The sequence below is a fragment of the Mesoplodon mirus genome (genome assembly GCF_964341445.2).
Source record: "Mesoplodon mirus genome assembly, chromosome: 1".
NCBI lineage: Eukaryota > Metazoa > Chordata > Mammalia > Artiodactyla > Ziphiidae > Mesoplodon > Mesoplodon mirus.
In genome coordinates, this window is record NC_138976.1 from 218,336,365 (window position 1) to 218,358,913 (window position 22,549).

General features: G+C 42.6%; 1 protein-coding gene across 5 annotated transcripts in view; it reads right to left on the bottom strand.

The window, feature by feature from the left end:
- Positions 1-1,453: 1,453 nt before the first annotated feature.
- The window catches only part of ENTPD4 (ectonucleoside triphosphate diphosphohydrolase 4), a 40,596-nt gene continuing 19,500 nt past the window's right edge, over positions 1,454-22,549 (bottom strand). For 4 of the 5 annotated variants that reach the window (XM_082624827.1, XM_082624828.1, XM_082624829.1 and 1 more), the window contains 7 exons: positions 15,544-15,603; positions 15,107-15,261; positions 13,354-13,520; positions 9,729-10,053; positions 7,957-8,042; positions 6,647-6,808; positions 1,454-5,462 (listed from right to left, as the gene is read on the bottom strand). In XM_082624827.1, the coding sequence (XP_082480953.1) occupies positions 5,234-5,462; positions 6,647-6,808; positions 7,957-8,042; positions 9,729-10,053; positions 13,354-13,520; positions 15,107-15,261; positions 15,544-15,603 (1,184 nt within the window). In that variant the 3' untranslated portion in view covers positions 1,454-5,233. The remainder of the gene's footprint in view (positions 5,463-6,646; positions 6,809-7,956; positions 8,043-9,728; positions 10,054-13,353; positions 13,521-15,106; positions 15,262-15,543; positions 15,604-22,549) is intronic. The other variant, XM_082624826.1, reaches the window with a different exon arrangement.

The following is a 22,549-nucleotide window of genomic DNA, read 5'->3' on the forward strand; positions in this document are numbered from 1 at the left end:
CGTTTCCTCGGGTGGGACGCTCAGCTCCAGGCAAATCCCCAATCTGCACGTTGGGCTTTGCAAAGGGTGCTCCTGTGTCTTTGATGACTTTCCGTAAGAAGACAGTGTGTCTTGGACAGAGATGACGTTCACTTCCCTGCTCCCAGGCCAGTGAGAGCACCGCAAACCCCTCTGTGCAAACTATTAGCATTTCGGGATCTCAGGAGAAAAAAAAAAAAAAATCCACTTGTGCATTCCAGACTCATGGGGCAAATGGAAACAGATGAAAAACAAACCAAAACCCAGAACTGCTGCCTTGCAGATCTGTTAACAGGGGCAACCACTGGAAGCACGTACTTCACTTCTTCCCTAAGAAATGGAATAAAATGTAGACATCTTTAGATGCCTTTGGTATATGTTAATGTATTTGCCCTTAGACACAGAGGCCTATATTTATTGCATTGCCTCAAAAATTATTTAAGCAGGTTTTCTTTTAACATTATTATGCTTTCCTTTCCGTGGTCACAGGCTGGGGCTCCGCACTCCTGTGCTCACCATATGCCCACATTCCCATTTGGTTCTGCCTCCCCCGAGCCTTCCCTGCTTTTATTTTTGTTATTCTTTTTTTTTTTTTTTTTTTTTTTTGTGTGCGGTACGCGGGCCCCTCACTGCTGTGGCCTCTCCCGTTGCGGAGCACAGGCTCCAGACGCGCAGGCTCAGCGGCCATGGCTCATGGGCCCAGCCGCTCCACGGCATGCGGGATCTTCCCGGACCGGGGCACGAACCCGTGTCCCCTGCATCGGCAGGCAGACTCCCAACCACTGCGCCACCAGGGAAGCCCCTATTTTTGTTGCTCTTCACAGCCAGTCCCCTTCCCTTTCCATCTGTCTCTATCGTCTATTTTCAGGTGATGGCTCAGGCCCTTCCTCCTGCAGGAAAAGCTCTATTTATATTTTCTCAAATGGCTGAGGAAGAGGGGCAGCGCCTAACAGTTGTTAGCAACGTGAACAACGGGATTCAGGTTTCTCTAGAAATAAGCCAACGGCTGTAAGCTTGGATCTAATTGCAAAACTGGCAGCAATGACTTTACTATTTATAAGACAAAATACATAAGGTTGGATAATTTCTTTTCCTTGTACGTATATATATAGTTAACGGGTACTTTAAAATGATAACCTTAAAAACCTTAGTCTCAGGATGGCCTTTATTGTTGACAAAGGGGTTGCTATTACACCATGGTATATATTTCTCCTTGTGAAATGCTTGGTTTCCCTGCACACAGGGAAACCCGCACACAGCAGAGCTTCACTACACGCACGCCAGATACAGCAAAGGCATGGAGTGCGCAGTCAGACTCAGACAATTTATTTTACTGAATGTAGATTCAAGTTCAACTAAGCATTCTAACAGATAACTTGATTCAAACATCAGAGAAAAATCTCTTTAAATCCCAAGAAAGCAAGCTCACACAGTCTGTGGGCCACCGAATGAACTTTTTATTCTCGACACTCATCCGTGTGGAGGGTGGCAATGTGAGGTTGCCAAATACAGAAAGTGATAGACACCACAACCATCTCCCGAAGATAATTCTTCTTTGAATGGAAAACATCATTTAAATAAAAAACATTTAAAGATGCTCCCTTAGTTTGTACAATTCCTAAACGTAAAATATAATCTTAGTAACAGAACAAAGAATTCTCCTTGGTTGGTCACATCATTCATTACGGAAGGGGAAAATCAATAAAAATCATAAAAAACAAAACCCTGAAATAGAAATAAATAACTAAATAATTTACTCATAGGTAGTTTTGCTGCATTGCACGTTACCACACAAAATTCTAAAGCTGATTTTTTTTAAAAGCTTGGAAAACACATTTGCCTCTTGGAGTTTCTTGCTAAGCGGTGCAGGCTTCTCAGAAGGAAAAGTATCCTATGTAGGCCTGAGTTTCAAATTTAAACACTGGGTAATCTAGAGCTTGCCCTCCTGGGTGCACAGCTGTGATGCCGGGAGAGCAAGCGTCTGCCCAGCCCCCGAGGTGGGGAGTGCTGCAGAAAGCCAGCAGTTTAGGGTGAAAATGGGCAGAAACCACTGGTACAAATCAGTCTGTTTGTACTTTTAAGTGGACTGTAAAATCTTCGAGAACATCCTCTGGAGGTTCAGAAAGCAGCAGCACAGATATGACGATGGAACAGAAGCGTTTACTGGAGGAGTCTTTCCACCAAGAGTTAACACGTAACATTGTTCTCTGCGAGGCTTTTAGCAAGTTCCCACCGGTCCAGTTTCTCTTGCTTTCTGTTGCTAAAAGTGTTCAGAGTTTACTGCCTTCTTGGCCAGCCCTTAACTGATATTCTTTGCTTCCTGAGTTAAGCCCCCTCCGGTGCTTGCCTCTCACCCCAGCCTGCGCCTGCATCGCTGAGAGAAAGTTCCTGGCCGTCTTCTCGTCCCTGGTGCTGGGTGGGGAGAAGCTACTGAGCCCTTCTCATGACTGCAGAGATCTCAACACAACACTGCGAGCCCTCCTGAACAGCACGTTTTAAATTTGGGCGGGGGGAAGGAGTATGCTACTTGGTTTACTAGAAAACCGATCTTGAAAAGAATCTAGAGGAAAAGATAAGTGAAATTCTGGAGCATAAACAACTATTTTGGGATTGAAGTTTGGTCACTTCTCTTGCCCCTCTTTTTGTGCTCATGGGTGGTAACTACCTTCCTGAATGAAGAGGATGTGGCTGTGTATCTGTTCTTGAACGGGACTCTCCACGCAGGGTCAGCAGATGTCTTCTGTAAAGGGACACTTAGTAAATATTTGAGGCTCTACAGGCCACATGCAGTCTCTGTTGTGTATCCGTCACTTTTTTTTCTTTAATGACCCTTTAAAAATTGAAAAACCATTCTTAGCTCAAGGGTCTCCTAGATTTTCTCTGTGGGCAAGTTTGCCAGGCCTGCTCCGGGAGTTCTTTGGCAGGGGACACGGCACCGAACTGTGCAAAGTATAAGGCCGCTGGGCCTTGGAACCCTAATTTGGGGACTTCCTTTGGAGAGTTAGTTAGGTCCCTGCAGATGGATGCTCAGGCTTGGATCCTCCATGCTGGTCTCTACTGCGCTCCCCAAATGGTACAGAGCTGGGCCAGGTTAGCACCCTTTATTTACAAAGTGGCTATTTATCGTAGGAGGTCTTAATTTAGGCCTATTTAGATCTGTGCCTATGCTAGCTTATCCTTGCCTTGATTTGAAAGGCCAAATCACATATTCTAGGCATTGGAAAATTTTCATTCTGCAGGTTAGGGCCTTACTACTCCAAATGGCTGGTGGCAGAAAAGCTAACACGTAAACTTACTTCTTCTTCACCACTAATGCCACCCACAGTCCACAGGGCAAACCTTCTTTAAGAAGTCAAGGAGAAGCACGCCAGCTCACTACGCCCCTGGGGTACCCATAACACAGCTCGTGTGTGGCTGCGTCTTGAAAAGGAACAGTATTTACCAGGGACTAAGCATTTAAATAGCTGGAGACCAGCATTTCAGAAGCTGGATTTTTCGAGAGACATCTGTCTCCATCCTCTCTGAAACAACTCTCTCTACACATCAGATGTTAAACCCATACAGCTCCTCTAACCTTCTTTATATTTGAGAGGCAAACTTTCTACCAATAATTTGTGTGTTGTTAGAATATTCACTTTGAAGAGCAGAATCACAGGATTTGCATTTCTTTCATAAGTTCATAATCTTTTAAGTCATCAATATACTTGTATGCCACGTTTTTAAGTAATTAATAGACGAGATGAAAATCTAAAAATTTTTTCTAAATTAAATAAGGGCTTCAGAACCTGAATTCTTTCTCTCATCATTGATTTTTTAAAAAAGCAGTTGATGATTCTGGAAATATACATTTGTTACCAACTAGACGAATTTAGCTGTTCTGGAGTTAAGAAATAGCTTGTGTGCACACACACACACACACACACACAAAGAACATCGCCTAAAAAACTATGCATGAGAATTCCCAAAGCTTCTAAACTAAACCAATAGGTGAAAACCCACTAATCTCATACACGGCAATCCAGTTGTCCTTTTTAGGTTTTTGTTTAAAATGTCAAACGCGTTTTCTTCAAACTGTGAGTCGATTTCTTGTGTTCAGTTCTTCACTTCATTTGGATTTACAGTGGCCCTGCCAGCACAGCCTCAACCGCGACAGTCAAGCTAGGTCTCTGAAGTACGAGGGCAGGGGGGTACCAACTTGAAGATGGAAGAAACCGGAGCACAATTAAACAAGCACAAACGAGCTACTGAGAAATACGGACGTGCCTGTTGACAAGCACCAGCTCCAGTTCTAACGACACCGAAACTAGTGAACTATGAATTTTCCAACTCAAAGACGTAGTGTTCTAAGGCCGCTGAAAGGTGGCATGAAGAAAGTAACTACCTGTGGTCAGAAGTAGTGACGGTAACGGGGAATGATTGTTCTACATGAAATGAAACACTGCATTCTGAAGTGTGTGCTTTGAAAAGGGAGAACACCGCACTCCCTCACTCTTTCCCATCAGTGGTTTCATACACATGCGCGCGCGCACACACTCTCACTCTCACACACACCACTCTCACCCTTACAGACACACACTCTCACCCTCACACACACACAGCGCTCTGGTCATCATTTCGCATTTTTCAGGTCTCTTCACTATCAATTTTAAAAACTGTTACCTCTTGGTGCCTGTACCTCTCTATTTTGGATATAAACAGTTTTGATTTTTTTAACCTGCAAAGAAAACAAACAGCAACAGCCCTGAACGATAAATAAAACTAAACATCTCCCTCTTTAGGTTAGCGCTTTCAAGACAGAGAAAAAGGGGATGATCGGTCCAGTTGGTATGTGTTCTGGTTCTGTGAAAGCGTCACCCCTCGGTCCCACCTCCCCTGACAGAGAAAAGCCTGCCGTTTGCCTCCAATATTAAAGTGCATCTGTTTAAAATCAAATATACCTTAGAGAACAACCAAAAATCTTAGTAATTTTTGGCAGATATCCTATGCAGCAAAAATGAAGTGATGTTCCCTTTTCCCTATTCTGCAACTTAAAGCTGGACACTGAACGGCTAAATGCAATGCTTCTAGGACAGCAGAGTTTACGAACGGTGGATTTTGGTTTTGTTTCAAGGAACAAAAAGGGAAAGGAAAAACAAAACAAATGAGAATGAAGAGGAGAAACCCTGAGGCAAAAATGGCTTTTCCTTTAGAGTCTTTCTGGGGCTCGAACTCCGGCTCACAAGGTACTAGCGATCTTCTGGGACGGAAGGCCGTCCTCCAGCCAGACGGTGGTGGCTGAGCCACTGCGCGGGGCCCGCCTGTGGATGCGCCGCAGCCGCAGCAGGTAGAGGACGATGGCGAGCAGGACTACCAGGAAGCAGCCCGAGAACAGGTAGTGATTGTACACAAAGGAGAAGCCCCGCCAGTGTGCGTGGCTGGCCCGGAAGGTCTCCTGTTGGATATCTCTGCCCACACGGGAACAAGAACAAACGTGAGAACTAGGCAGGCGGGAAGTGTGATGTATTGATGCGCAGCGTGGGTGGGAGGGACCTGGTTTAGGACTCAGCTCTGCAGACAGAAGCTGTAACCTCAGTCTCCCAGACTCAGTTTCCCTCCTCTAAAATGTAGGATAATGTGGCCCAGCAGAGGGTAGTTGTAAGTATGAACACGATAACATGTGAAAGGGTATTCTTAAGCCTGTAGCTGTTACCAGCATTATAATTTGGGTAACAAAAATCAGAGAAAGTTACAACTGTGAGTGTTTCACTAATACACAGAAGCTAATGTGGAATCAAACCACATGTTTATGATCAGTAACACCCACTACTCACAAGTTTTGCAGTTAACCCAGCTAAATGTGCTGCTGGGAGATGCTTAATTAAATGAAGGGAAAAAACAAAAACAAAAACAGCCAGTATCTCATTTGTTAGTGAACCAGGGTTCTTATGGGGGGGGGGTCAACTGACAGCTAAGTCTGTGAACTTGAGTGGGAAAAAAGGCGCATCTTTATTTTACCAATCTCTGGTTGGAATGCAGTATTTTCACTGAACGTGAATGCAGACAGAAAACCATTGCTACTATAGTATCAGCAGATCTGTTCCTAGAGAAACTCACAGATCTTTTACATCACACTGTGGTGTTTTGCAGATGCCTCAAAATATCATCAACAGGCATCATCACACTGAACTTACAGGAAGTACGAATTCTGCTGCCAGGTCTTGCTATTTAATGTGCTAATGAAGAACGTATATCACTGTATCACAAATTTGTCTTCTGTAATATTCTGATAAATGTACTGCAATACAATGGTTTCCTCTATAGCCTATGTATTTACGTTATGCATTAAAAACAAGATTTTGAGAAGGGGTCCAAGGTCATAAAGGTTAAGGACCCTGGAATGGACCCTTCTGTGCAGGGGCTAGGGAACACGCAGCTGAGAATAAGCACTTTCGTGGCGCCTTTGCTGGGATGGTGGGCTGGGAAGGGAGGAGGCTCCAGGGGGGAGACCAAGTCAGACCTCCCCGACTCCCCCATTCTGCCCACGGCCAGCGCTAACAATGCCCCAAACGACCACACCCACTGCCCACGACGCCTCGGATGCAGGGAAGCATCTGCTGTTGGATTCTCATTACCAAATTCGCAGCCATACCTTAAGGGTAAAAAGCGGGTCCTGTAGAGGATTGCTCCGAGGGTCCACTGAACCTCCTTGTCGTAAACTTGCAAAGCCGTCTTTAAGTTTCTGTAGTTGACAGGAAACGAGAAGCCCCTGTGGAACACCTCAAACATCCAGGCGGATTTGAAGCACTGATACCTACAAATAGCACAAACGTGGGAGTGGGACGGAGTCACTGGGTGGGTCCAGAAGCACGTTCGCGGAGCCGGCCTTGCCCTCTGTGATCAGCGGGGGTGCACAGGCTTCACAGGCTTCACGAGGCCTGCGCTCTGAGGGCGAAACCATCCGCACGCATCTCCAGCTGATGTGCTTGCTTTACGCCCTCTGTCCCACACCACTCACCTGTTAAAATCAATCTGCTCATGAAGCTTGGTCTCCGTGTAATTTAATACGTGGCCGCGGGAGATTTTTTCCCTCAGGCCTTGCATCACTTACTCAATTCAGTTCTGAATAAATACTGAGCAAGTTCCACCTTCTCTGGACCTCAGTTTCTTTATTATAAAATGACAAGATAGGCAGGTCCTTTTCAGCTCTGATAATCTATGATTCTAAATATATATATATATATTTTTTGCGGTACGCGGGCCTCTCACTGTTGTGGCCTCTCCCACCGCGGAGCACAGGCTCCGGACGTGCAGGCTCAGTGGCCATGGCTCACGGACCCAGCCGCTCCGTGGCATGTGGGATCTTCCCGGACCGGAGCACGAACCCGTGTCCCCTGCATCGGCAGGCGGACTCTCAACCACTGCGCCACCAGGGAAGCCCTATGATTCTAAACATTTATCAGAGGGTTGCTTTCTGCAAAGCACTGGGCTAAGCAAGTAATAAGACATCAAAATAAATAATAAGATAGCCAATGTGCTTAAATGACTTACAATGAAAGAGGATTTTTAAAAAGCTACAAATAACTATAAAAACAGAACATGGTAAACGCCACAAGAGGGACATAACGAGTGCTCTGGAGACTCGCAGAGAGGGATGGAGCCTAGCTAAGTGGACAGAGGAAGACTTGGAAGGGACAGCATCTGACCTCTGATGTCTGGGCAGGACATCAACGAGGAGAGGATGCACAGGGGAGTTCCAGGTGGACGGAAGAGCAAAACTGAGCCCCAAACTGCAAGACACGTTTGAGCACGAGTATTTGCCGTTCATCTGAAAGGAGCCTGGAGGGGATGAGGAGGAGTAGGGACTGGTGAGGACAAGAAGGTAGACTGGGGCCATGGTGTGGCCAAGAATGGACACAGAGTTTCTTCAACACACCCTGGGCCCAGCTGTCTATGACTTACTTGAGCCTGTGGAGGTCGGCGTGAGAAGCATACAGTCCTCGGTCAAAGCGCTCCCGCAAGATCGACCACTTTGTTGCACAATAATCCTGAAAGAAATTTCACCCCAAATAAATCACTAGGAAAGGTTTATTAAATGTTTTTCATTTCAAAAGTTTTTACCAAATTCATATTCATAACAAACATATCCTTCCAATTAGGAGACACAAGCTTGTGTCTGTGACCCATGAGGACGAGACACACAAACACTCTGTGAATGTTTACTGATGAGCTGAGACAACGCTTGTTCTTTGTCTTAAAATTCAGCCAAAGTTATTGTTAAAGAGAATCTCACTGCCCACAACCGACCTCTTCAAAGCTGCTAAGTTTCTCCCCCCAGTGACCGCATGTGACAGGCACAGACTTTTGGAAAAGTGAAGCAGTCCTTCCGCCAGGTCGGACTGAAAACCTGTGTCTGTGGCTATATGGTGCAAGGTTCTGGGAACACAAAGATGATTACGAAAGGCTTTGTCTTCAAGAGAAGGGAAAGAGGTGCCACCTTTTCCTGAAGTTATTTGTAATGTTTATATTAACAACTAACATTTACTGAACCCAGTGCTGGCACCTTTTCTAAATGTAATGCTTCAAACAACTCCTTGGCATAGCTGCTATTCTAACCCCTATTTAAAGGATGAAGACATTGAGGCTCACAGGGGCAGTGAAAGTCACAACAGGGGATACAGAGAATGGCACTCAGCCTGGGGTGAGAGGGTGAGGATGCATGTCAGGCAGAGGAAACACGACGGACGAAGACAAGATGGGAGGGAGAACAGATGGGAGGGCAACAAACAGATGCCTGACACGATTAGAGTATCAAGTGCTAGGTGGGGAGATGAGGCAACAGGGTGGGAAGGAAACACTGAAGTATTTGAAATTCATCCTGGAAGCAAGAGAAAGCCACTGAAGACTTTCACTAGGAGAGCAGGTGGCTGCACTTGGGTTTCAGACAGAACACTTGGGAGTGGTGTGGAGGATGAACTCCAGAGGGGGGACCAGATGCAGGAGGACCACGGGGAGGCCCCTGCATAGTGCGGGCGACAGAGAGTGGCCAGGACTAGGACAGCGAGGGTAGGACAGAAAGTAGGGAGAGCAGGGCTCTGAGAAAATGTATGACATACAGTAACATGCTTGATGACTGCTCTGATGGGGTGTACGGTGAGGGATGGATGAGTGACAGGCAGAAGTCTGTAACTCCTGGGTTTGGGGGAGGGGAACTAGATGGTTGAGTAATGCCATGACCGAGACAACAGAGCAGAAGAGAATGGGGAGAAAGGGGGGTTGTCTGCAGTCGTGAAATCTAGCAGGCGCTGGGCAGGCAGATGCAGAGCCTCCTCCTGAGAGGCAGCGGCGAACCACGAACATGGACGACACCGTCCAAGAACCTGGAGGTCGAAGGACCAAGGGAGGACGTCCGGGGTCACCAAGGCTGAGAGCCCAGGAAAGGGCCAGGAAGGCAGGGAGAACAGGAGAAAAGGGGTCCTGAAGACAAAGGGTCGGAAGCTGCGAGGAACTGTCAGATCAGAATTACACTATTACACGTAAAAGACTGTCCTCTGGGAGCCACTGAGGGCCAGCGCAGTCTCACAGGGGACTTTCTGCTTCTGCTGTGCCTATTCCTCTGGCCCAACCAAGGGAGCAGGGCTGCCGAGGTGCTGCACACACAGCCTTCGCCCTCCCCCTTGCCCTGCTCTGGACTTGGGCCTGTCGCCGTCGACCCTGGCTTCCTGGGCGGTTACCTTCGCAGCTCTCGTGAATGCGGCAGCGCTGTAGTCTCCCCCCATCCGTAGCACATCCTCAGTACAGTAGTAGAATTCGGAAAAGCCGTAGAATTCACTGTTCTGGAAGTGAATCGGGGGCTGGTAGACCCCATTGAGGGAGGTCTGCGTCTCGTTTGTTTTGTTCATGAAAGGCTGGATGGTCTCTCGGCACAGGTCAAAGTCTCCCGTCCCCCGCAGGTACAGTGTCTGTCCATTCTGCTGGATTTCATCTTTAATGTCCAGGGGGAGGCAGGGGTCCAGGTACGGAGTGTCAGGAGTCAGCCCTGTCTGTTTCCCCAGGAGCCTACAGGACAAAGAGAAACTTCATCATGAGACCAACAGAAAGCTGTGTGAAGAAGAAAGTGGCTGCAAGTCAGTGTTTCTCAAACTCTGCCCTGTGGAACACAAAAGGGTTCCGGGGGCTTCCCTGGTGGTGCAGTGGTTGAGAATCTGCCTGCTAATGCAGGGGACCCGGGTTCGAGCCCTGGTCTGGGAGGATCCCACATGCCGCGGAGCAACTAGGCCCGTGAGCCACAACTACTGAGCCTGCGCGTCTGGAGCCTGTGCTCCGCAACAAGAGAGGCCGCGATAGTGAGAGGTCCGTGCACCGCGATGAAGAGTGGCCCCTGCTGGCCACAACTAGAGAAAGCCCTCACACAGAAATGAAGACCCAACACAGCAAAAATAAATAAATTAATTAATAAACTCCTACCCCCAACATCTTCTTAAAAAAAAAAGGGGGGGTTCTGGAAAAATTAAGTTGGGAAAACACAGACTCAAGCCCCTCCTGGAGATTCATGATACACATGTGCGAACAGCAGACAGCTGAACGGGGTCCAGTGGAACTGTGACTTGGTCAGATTACTGACGCTTTCCGTGACCTGTGACATAGGCTGGTGTCCACAGCTGCTGCGGGTCCGCGGTTAACAAGCACCTCCCAGTGTCCCGCTCACTGCAGTCCAACGCCCACCACTGTGCTGTTCCCAGCCCCGTTTCTGCCACTAGTGCTTGTGATTTTAATTATATACAGATGAAATGTGACTGTGACAAGAAGTCGCTGGTGCTGTTAAAGCTAAGGTTAGATGGCTTAGAAAAATATGATAAAGGCAGATCGCTAGAAAACTGGTGTCAAATTAGGTGTTATCAAGATTAAAAGAAAAAAAGTTGGGAAAAATTAATAAAAATCTAGATGAAATTGGTATCAAATTGCTTCACAGATGTCTTTAAGGCCCTGGTATCCAAAATGACATCAAGATGAGTGGGTGCAGTGCCTGCCAGAGAAATAGCCTAAGAAAAGCCTTTAGTCCAGAGCAAAAGATTGGCAAATGAATACATAAGTTAAAACAAAGTGCTTGGGGTTGATTCTATTTTTATGATTCTCTGTTTTAACTAAATTTTTAAGTTAACCAACTATTGATCCCAACTGCAGCAAATAACAGTTTCTATTGTACTACAGGCTTTGAGAAGTCCTGTAGAAATCTTAACTTGTTCACTGAAATGCCCTATGCTTACTATCTGCCGATGAAATGTCCAGATCTGTCATCCTACTGTGTGTCCTCACCATTAAGCAACTGAGAAGTAGAAAAGAGCATACAACAGCTGGAGTTATGTTACTGTTTGATACCAGGAAATCCCATGGGCCTAAAAGGTGTTTAACTATTAGGAAGGCGCCTGAATTTGATATTCAGTCACTGACATTAAGTCAACTTTTTACCTGCCACTCAGCTGACAAGTTGTTTATTCCTAAGATCAGGGCAACTCAAAATGCACTAAAAATGTTTTAAGTAATTTTAAAAAATCAATCATCACTCCTAATGGCAAAGGGATAAATATGCATTTCAAGGCTCAATTCATGACATATGTAAAAAGTGATGACTAACACTTACAATTATTATAAAAGTCCAAGATGAGTCAAATGTATACTTCATGTTACAGTTTTTAGTTGCTCTACAACTAAATTAAAAAGTACCACTGCAATGTCCATTATATAACCTTCTTGACATTAAAACCAATTAGTAAAAATTAGGGTTGCAGAAGAAGGTGTTTCTCCAAAATTCTAATTTAAACATCACTTATAAAATATTTCTATTTTAAGACTATTACTAAAAATAATTATACTAAAGTATGCTATATAACATACTATTTTTAAAAAGAAACAGGGACTAGTTAATCTTTCTTAACTAACGCTATTCAGTTAACATCTGGAGCAGACAAAGAACAAGTTTTTACTGCTTCTCCTATTCACACATGTGAATTTCTGGAAAATGAGGTAATGAATGGCTCTGACTTGGCCTTTCTTAAAGTTCAGGCCTCCACAGGTTTATTAAGATTAAATTGTAGCCATTATTTTATAATAACTATAAATGAAATATAACCTTTAAAAATTGTGAATCACTATGTTGTACTCCTGAAACTTATATAATATTGTACATCAACTATACCTCAACAACAAAAAAGATTAAAATAGATCAAGGAAATACACTATCATTTATTTCTATGAATCAGGATTTTTCTCCTCAAAATTGTTTCGTCAAAACAAAACAAAGGGGCTTCCCTGGTGGCGCAGTGGTTGGGAGTCCGCCTGCCAATGCAGGGGACAGGGGTTCGAGCCCTGGTCTGGGAGGATCCCACATGCTGCGGAGCAACTGGGCCCATGCGCCGCAGCTGCTGAGCCCGCGTTCTAGAGCCCGCATGCCACAACTACTGAGCCTGAGAGCCACAACTACTGAAGCCTGCACGCCTAGAGCCCGTGCTCTGAAGCAAGAGAAGCCACCGCAATGAGAAGACCATGCACCGCAATGAAGAGCAGCCCCTGCTCACCACAACTAGAGAAAGCCCACGTGCAGCAACGAAGACCCAGCGCAGTCAAAAACAAAACAAAACAAAGCACAGTAATTAATACCATTTTACAAAACCCCAGATTTCAGATTTCTTATTCATCCATATGGCTTTTCTGTTCTTATGGACTAATTTCAAATAAATAATTGGTATACACTTAAACTTATAAAATAAATTTAAACTGTTAAAGTGTTTTTGCATATTTTCTATACCAGAATTCTTCATGAACTCATTTTTTAAAATTTCACTGCTAAAGAGGGTTAAAATCACTAACTTTGACTTCTAGATCGTTTCTTTCTCGTGAATAACTTCCTTCACTATGGTCTTATTCACTAAATAACTGCCAGGCTGGTTTCCCATGACACCGCCAGGACATCCCGTAACTCAATGCTATCATCGTTTCCTGGGGGCCTCCAGGACATCTGAGTGGCCCAGGTGCTGAGTTTCCGCAGGATTTTGCAATCTGGAATAGCAACACCCAGGGTTCGAAAGTATTTTAATATCCTGAAAGTGAAACCTCTAATCCAGCAGGGGAGCCATGGGTCTGAGAGAACGAGAGCCTTCTTTGGAGGCGGGTGAGCTGGGGCCAAAGGCAGAACCCTGCTGCCCTTTCATTTCTTCTCCAGCTCAGCGGGCGGGGCAATAAACAGCTAACCGTGCTCATATGCTTCTGCTGACTGAGGCCTCCCTGCTTGGCCTGGATATGTCTTCTGTGAGGACAAACCGTGGTTTCAAGGTGACGGCCGAGCAATGGAAGGTGCTTTACCTGTTCTTTTGAACTGTGCTGGCCAATATTCTGTCCTCGTATCTCTGTCGAGCAGCATTGCCACCAAACCCAAGAAATGTGGCCACGTAGACGCGGTACACGTGCTCAGTTTGGTGAACGTCACATCCCAAGTTAAATTCGGCCAATAAGTTCTTAGCTACTTCTTCCTACAGACGTAAGGACCACAAACTTTAGTATTTTAAGCAATACAAAAACAATTACCTCTTGTTAAAAAGAGGGACCTACAAAAATTCTCGTCAAAAAGGAGCAAAAATTTCTGCATCTGCATTTCCCAAGGGTCCTTCTAAGCATCCCTCCTAATTCAATACGACAATCCTGACTTAAAGAAATTTCAGATGGGCTGCACATTTGTGATACTGATATGACTTTTTGAAAAGGGACATTAGCAATGTGGTTTCATATCCTCTGATCTAGTAAATCTATTTATGGAATCCTGTGCTTTGAAAATAATCATAAATATTGAAAAGCCTCTATACACAAAGATGTCCTTTGCAATTCTGTGACAGAAAAAACTGGATGTCATCTATATATACAATTTCAAGTAGGGTCAGTTAATAATGGTAATAAAGTTTATGGAGGAATATGCTTATGCAGTGCTAAATAAAGGACAAAAATTGTACGAACAGTAAGATTGTAACAACCATATTTTTGAACACTATAAACAGATAAAAAAGAATGAAAAGAAATATGCCAAAATGCTAACAATAATTTTTTTGGATGATGCATCCATGGGAAATATTTTTCCAAACTACTTTTCTATGAGTTTCTTACTTTACTTGAGGGGAAAACATGATTTTGTACGAAGAGTGTAATAGCTTCTAGAGGCATGTCTGGATGGGAAGCAGGAAACACAAATTGTAATACTCGAATTTACAAAGCATTTTCTAAGGAGCTTAATAAATACTTCAATAATGTTTACTGAGCTGATACAAGGTGCCTAGCAGGCCATTGGATATATGCACTACCTCAATCAGCCTTATGATAATCCTCTGTTAGAGGCACTTGCAGTCACATTTATAGCTGAAGAGGCTCGCTCAAAAAAGCTAAGTGACTTGCATAAGATTCCAGAACTAGTGAGGACAGGATGACAATGCAGCTCAGGCTTGTCCAGCTCCACTCTTTTCTAACCACTCACTCTGCTAGGTATTAATCTAGAGCTGAATGGAAACAGTAATAAAGACATAGAGCAATTCAGGAATGCATCTGGACACCCTCTACAGAAGGCCACCCAGCCTACTGGGAAACTACAGTACCGAAGGGGATAATGCAGAAATGACAGAGTAAAACATGAGTTCAGAAACGTGGAAGCGGTGGATACAAACCTCTATCCTTTCCAGAAAAATCAAAAGCTGTCTGAGCCACACACAAGAGTATTTCTCCCAATTATAACTTAAGAAATCTGATACTATTATATTAAGTTTTACAGTACCTTTGAGAAAAGAAGTGACTGGAAATAGAAACAAAAACTCAAGTGTGTGGCTGACATATACACCAAAGGAAAATTCTAGGTAAGTTCAGAAAACAAACCAGCTGACTTCAATGAACAAACACAAACGGCTTAGTGCAGGTTTGCCTTGGTTTCCTCCCGTCTCCTTTCTCCTGGGCTGAGAAGGTGGTACCCTCAGCAAGCACAGTAAAGATGTGTTCAGACTCAGAAAACAAAACACAAATGGATGGAGACATGTTAAATGAAAATCAAACCAAACAGAAGGAAATTTGTACAGATAATAACCTGCTGTGAGGAGGCAAAGCTTACAGTTTTGGGGACTTCGTATGCTATCTGGGTTGAGACGCCTCCCATGTCGAGAATACCGGCTGTTCTTTTACGGAGAATGGCTTTGCTGCTTTCGCTACCAGGGATGTTAACTTCCACAACTGCCTCATCATCTGGAAAGAACAAGAAACAGCCACTGGAATGGAACAAATGCAGAGAAGCGGGATCTTGTGAAGAGTCATCCTGCTTTGATGGTGGGTTCAAGTGTATCTAGGCAGACCCAGCTTGCTTTTCCCCACTAAGACCAAGTTTACTGTGTGACACAGCAGCACCTCCCACTCTGCTCCTACACACCCGGCTGTGTCACAACACTCAGCTCCTTTTTTATGCTTTGCATGAAACAGAAAAAGCCATAACTTCCAGTTAGATACATTTGCTGGAAACACGATACTTACCATCTTCAATATGCTCGAATCGTCCGAGGACAAAATTAATGCCAATCCAAGCATACACACCTAGAGACGTTATAAGAAGAGTAAAGTTTAAAAATATTTTATATAGTCCTGATCATTGCAGTCAGTGCAAACATTTATTTCATTCCCTGATAAGCTGTGAAAACGTTATCTGAAAAAATACATTTCTATTGATGTATTACCTTTTCCTAGTGGTTTTCCGAGAACTCTCGGCTTTTAGTTTTGTAGTTTCATACCATTTGCGTGGGTTGAAAATATAATTCCCTAGGCACTCCTGTTTCTTTGAAATTTATAGGTTGTTTTGAAATACCGGAGTTTTCACTTTTTATGAGGTTAAACCTATCAAGTACAAGGTTTTAAAGACAAGTGAACTCTAACCTTTCCATTCTTTTTTTTTTTTTTTTTTTTTTTTGGGGTACACGGGCCTCTCACTGTTGTGGCCTCTCTCGTTGCGGAGCACAGGCTCCGGACGCGCAGGCTCAGAGGCCATGGCTCACGGGCCCAGCCACTCCGCGGCATGTGGGATCTTCCTGGACCAGGGCACGAACCTGCATCCCCTGCATCAGCAGGCGGACTCTCAACCACTGCGCCACCAGGGAAGCCCTTAACCGTTCCATTCTTTTATCTCACACTTTCACTCAGTTTCCAAGTCTGATTCTCTTTTTATAACATTTTCTACATTGGACCTTCACCCATTTTCATTACTGCCTTGATTTAAGCTGGTACAGAGACCTAATTGACTTTCCTGCCCCTACTCTCCCACTCCAACCCATGCTATCCTCTGCTGGGCTGATCTACAGAACAAGGTCCAAACTCCACAGCCCAACAATTCAAGACCTGTCCAACTTGTTTTTAATTGAATAAATTTGGCATGTAACATTGTGTAAATTAAGGGGTACAGTGTGTTACTTTGATACGTTTATATATCGTAATATGATTGCCCTTGTAGTGATATTATCACATTACATCATTATGGTACAGTATCATTGTCTATATTGACTACACTGTGCATTAACTGTCTATGGCTTATTTACCCACTGTTACAAGTTTCTACCCTTGAACACTATCAGTCTTATCTCCTGACCCCATCCCCTAGTAACCAACATTTTACTGTCTTTTTACACGTTGGACTTTTCCAGATTCCACAAATAAGTGATATCATACAGTCCTTGTCTTTCTCTGACTTATCTCGCTCAGCATAATGTGCTCAAGGTCCATCTATGTTGTCAAAAATAGCAGGATATCCTTCCTCCTTTCTCATGGTTGAATAAGATTCCACTGTGTATATCTACCACATCTTTTTTTATCCATCTGTCTGTTGATGAACATCTGGGTTGTTTCCGTATCTTGGCTACTGTGAATAATGCTTCAATAAACACGGGAGTACATGCATCTTGTCAAAATTCTGTTTTCATTCCCTTTGGGCATATACCCAGAAATGGAATTGCTGGATCGTATGGTAGCCCTATTTTTATTGAGAACTTATTTTATTGAGGAACCTCCATACTGTTTTCCATAGTGTTGGACAAATTTTCATTCCCACCAACAATGTCTAAGGGTTCCCTTTTCATCACATTCTCACCAGCACCTGTTGTCTCTTACCTTCTTAAGGACGGCCGTGCTAACAGGTGTGAGGTGATAGCTCACTGTGGTTTTGATTTGTGTTTCCCTGATGAGTAGTGATGTGGAGCATCTTTTCATGTGCCTGTTGGCCATTGTGACAGCCTCTTTTGAAAATGTCTTAGTTCTTCTGCCCGTTTTTCAATCAGAGTTTCTGGGTTGTTGCTATTAAATTGTACAAGTTCTCTAGATATTCTGGATACTAACCACTGACACGATAGATGGTTTGCAAACGGTTTCTCCTATCCTGTGGGTTGTCTTTGCATTTCGTTAGTTATTTCTTTTGCTGTACAGAAGTTTCTGAGTTTGATGTAGCCCATTTGCTGATCTTTGCTTTTGATGTTTGTGCTTTTGGTGTCATGTCCAAAAAAACTTGCCAGGACCAATAGATGAGCTTCCTCCTTTCTTATTGAAGTTGTGCGGTTTTGAGCCTTATGTTTAAATCTCTGATCCGTTTTGAGTTAATTTTTGTGAATGGTGTGAGACAGGGGTCCAATTTCATTGCTCTGCATGTGTTTCTCCAGTTTCCCCAGCATCATCTGTTGAAGGGACTGTCTTTTATCCATTGAGCTTTCTTGGCTCCCTTGTCAAATATTAGTTGACCATATAGGCCTGAATTTAATTCCAGGCTCTGTACTGTTCCATTGGTTGCTATGTCTATTTTTGTGCCAGCACCATACTATTTTTATTACTATGGCTTTGTAGTATAGTTTGAAACCCAGATGCCTGATTGCTTTGTTCTTTTTTCTCAGGATTGCTTTGGCTATTCGGGGTCCTTTGTGGTTCCACACAAATTTTAGGATTGTTTCTTTTATTTCTGTGAAGAATGTCTTTGGTATTTTCATGGGGATTGCACTCAATCTGTAGACGGCTTTGAGTGGTATGGCCATTTTAACGATATCAATTCTTCTGATCCATGAACACAGGACATCTTTCCGTTTGTTTATGGCTTTGATTTCTTTCAGCAAAGTCTTTTAGTTTTCATTGTACAGATCATTCACTTCCTTGGTTAAATTTATTCCTAAGTATTTTACATTTTTAGTGCTTCTGTGAGTGTGATCATCTTCTAGATTTCTATTTTAGATGCTTCATCATTAGCATAAAGGAATGTAACTAATTTCTGTATGTTGATTTTGCATCCTGCCACTTTACTGAAATAGTTGATTAATGCAACAATTAATCAATATTTTTGACTGAGTTTTTAGGATTTTCTTTATATATGAACATATCATCAGCAAATAGTGATGATTTTACTTCTTTTCTAATTTAGATGTATTTCTTTGCTTTGCCTAACTGCTGTAGCTAGGACTTCCAATATTATATTGAATAGGAGTAATGAGAGTGGGCATCTTTGTCTTATTCCTGATCTTGGAGGAAATACTTTTGGTTTTTCTCCATTGAATATAATGTTAGCTGTGAGTTTGTCATATGTGGCCCTTATTATGTTGAGGTATGTTCCTTCTACACCCAATTTATTAAGGGTTTTTGCTTGTTTGTTTGTTTTACCATGAAAGGATGCTGTATTTTGTCAAATGCTTTTTCTGCATCTGTTGACATGAAGTGATTTTTATCTTTCATTTTATTGATGTATTAACATTTATTGATTTGCATATGTTGAATCGTTCTTGTATCCCAGGGATAAATCCCACTTGGTCATGGTGTATAATCCTTTTAAGGTGTTCTTGAATTCAGTTTGCTAATATTTTGTTGATTTGTCGAGAATTTTTGCAGCTATATTTATCAGGATGTTCGTCTATAGTTTTCTTGTGGTATCTTTTTTTTTTTTTTTTTTAAGAACTAGACAGGGTCTTTTTCTTTTTTGGGGGGGTGGTGGGTAGGAGTTTTTTATTAATTAATTTATTTATTTTTGCCGTGTTGGGTCTTCGTTTCTGCGCGAGGGCTTTCTCTAGTTGTAGCAAGCGGGGGCCACTCTTCATCGCGGTGCGCGGGCCTCTCACTATCGTGGCCTCTCTTACTGCGGAGCACAAGCTCCAGATGCGCAGGCTCAGTAGTTGTGGCTCACGGGCCTAGTTGCTCCGTGGCATGTGGGATCCTCCCAGACCAGGGCTCAAACCCGTGTCCCCTGCATTAGCAGGCAGATTCTCAACCACTGCGCCACCAGGGAAGCCCTTCTTGTGGTATCTTTATGTGGTTTTGGTGTCAAGGTAATGCTGGCTTTGTAGAATGAGTTTGGAGTGTTCCCAGCTCCTTTCTGGAAGAGTTTGAGGAGGATTGATGTTTTCTTTAAATGCTTGGTAGAATTCTCCAGTAAAGCCATCTGGTCCTGGAATTTTCTGTGTTGAAGTTTTTTGATTATCAATTCAATCTCTTCATTGATTACCAGTCTGGTCAGATTTTCTATTTCCTGATTCAGTCTTGGAAGGTTGTGTGTTTCTAGAAATGTATCCATTTCTTCTGGCTTATGTAATTTGTTGGCATATTAATTGTTCATAGTAGTCTCATGATTCTATGTATTTCTGTAATATCAGTTGTAATGTCTCCTCTTTCATTTCTAACTCGGAGTCTTTTTTTTTCTTAGTCTGGCTAAAGGTGTGTCGATTTTGTTTGTCTTTTCAAAGAACCAGCTCTTAGTTTCGTTAATCCTTTCTATTGTTTTTCTGGTCTCTGTTTCATTTATTTCTGCTCTAACCTTTATTATTTCTTTCCTTCTGCTAACTTCTGGGTTAATTTGGTCTTCATATTCTAGTTCCTTAAGGTGCAAAGTTAGGTTGTTTGAACTCTTTCTAATTTCTTAATACATGCATTTATCGCTATAAATTCTCCTCTTAGAACTGCCTTTGCTGCATCCCACAATATTTGATATGTTGTATTTCCATTTTCACTTGTTTTGAGATATAGTAAGTCCCCTACGTACAAACCTTCAAGTTGCGAACTTTCAAAGATGCAAGCATGCATTCGCATGTGCTATCACATAAGTTAATTCACAAGTCTGGCATACACTGCCATGTGTGTGCATCCTTTAAAAGTAGCTGTGCTTTTGTGCACTTTACTGTACAGTACTGTATGGAATACAGTAGTACAGCATCCTTATTCCAAGCCCAGAACCTGTGCCATCAATGTCAGGTGTGAGTGAAATTGCAGCTTGCCCTCCATCTTCTATTGCTGATGATCCTTCAGCTCTACCATCTCCCACCTCCTCTCCCTCCTCCAGTAACTCTTCTTGCCTGTTCACTCCATGCCAGCCCCTGTATGCCAGCTGTTGTACCATACTATTGCTTTTCAAGGTACTATATTGTAAGATTAAAAATGTTCTTTATTTTTCATATTTGTTGTTTCTTATGTATTATTTGTGTGAAAAGTATTATAAACCTATTACAGTACAGTACTATATAGCTGATTGTGTTAGTTGGGTACCTGTGCTAACTCTGTTGGACTTATGAACAAACTGGACTTATGAACACGCTCTCGGAATGGAACTCGTTCATAAGTAGGGGACTTACTGTAATTTTCAAATTTCTCTTTTGATTTTGATTTCTTCTTTGACACACTGGTTGTTGAGAAGTATGCTGTTTAGTTTTCACGTATTTGTAGATTTTCCAGCTTTCTTCATGTTGCCTATTTTTTGTTTCATACCACTGTGGTCAGAAAAGATAGTTGGTATGATTTCAATCTTCTTAAGTTTGCTAACATTTGTTTTGTGTCCTATCACATGATCTATCCTGGAGAATGTTCCATGTGCACTTGAGAACAATGTGTATTTGGGTGCTTTTGGATGAATTGTTTTGTATATGTGTGTTAAGTTTGCTTGTCCTGGTTCAATTCCAATGTTTCCTTGTTGATTTTCTGTGTGGACAATCTATCCATTGATGATAGCAAGGTACTGAAGCCCTTACTACTGTTGTATTTTTGTTGACTTCTCCCCTAAGGCCTGTCAGCATTTGCTTAACATATTTTGGTGCTCAGGTGTTGGGAGCATATACATTTACAATTGTTATATCTCCTTGATGTATTGACCTCTTTGTCATTATATAAGCATCTTCTTTGATACTTGTTATCCTTTTTGTCTAGAAGTCTATTTTGTCTGATATAACTATGCCAGCTTTCTTTTGGTTTCTATTTGCTTGGAATATCATCTTTTATCCTTCCACTTCGAGCCTATGTGTGTCTGCAGAGATGAAATGAGTCTCCCGTAGACAGTGTATAGTTGGGTCATTTTTCTTTTTTGATCCATCCAGTCATTCTGTGCCTTTTGATTGGTGAGCCCAATCTATTTACATTTAATTATTTATGTGTAAGGATCTACTACTGCCATTTAATCTTTTGTCTTCTGGTTGTCTCTCCATTGTTTCTTTTTCCTTCTGTTTCTACCTTTGAAAGTTCATGGTTTTCCATGGTGATTTGCTTAGTTTCCCCCCTTTTTATGTTACTTATCTCTGTTCGGATTTTTACTCTGTGGTTACCAAGAGGTTTACATAAAATATCTCACAAATAGTCCTTTTTCTGCTGATAACAATTTATCTTCATTCGCTTGTAAAGGTCCCATCCTTTTACTTTTCCCCTTCTATATTTTTCATGTCACAAATTCTTTTTATGCTGCAATTTTGTTACCAAGTTGTAGTACCTATAGCTATTCTTAATGCTCTTTTAACTTTTATGCTGTAATTGTTTAGTACACTATTCTAAAAAAGATTTAGTTTTCTAATTCCATTTATCACCTTAATCAGAGTTTTGTGTACTTTCATCTTTTCACTTTAGCTTGAAGAGCTCCTTTCCACATTTTTTGTAGTCTAGTGGTGGTGAACTCCCCAGCTTTTGTTTATCTGGAAAAGCCTTTACTTCTCCTTCATATCTGAAGGATAACTTAACTGGATAGAGTACTCTTGGTTGGCAATTTTTATCTTTCAATACTTTGAATATGTCATTCCACTCCTGGCCTATAGCGTTTCTCCAGAGAACTCTGGTTATAGCCTAAAGGGTTTTTTTTTGGTAGGTTACTGTCTTTTTTTCCCTGGCTGCATCTAAAATTTTTTTATCACTGACTTTGGACAGTTTTAATATAATGTGTCTTGGACAAGGTCTTTCGTGTTTAAATAACAAAGTGTTCCATCAGCTTTTGGACTTGTATATCCAGTTCCTTTCTCAGGTTTGGGAAGTTCTCAGCTATTATATCTCTGAATTCTCTCTGCTCCCTTCTCTCTCTCTTCTCCTTCTAGGATATCCATTCATCTTACGTTGGCTTTTCTAATAAAGCCTAATGGTTTTCATAGGGTTTCTCCACTTTTTAAAAATCTTAGTTCTCTCTCCTCTTCCACCTGAAACGTTTCTATATTCCTACCCTTAAGCTCACTTATTCTCTCTTCATCTGATGTGCTCCACTTTCAATGCTTTTCAATGCATTCTTCATCTC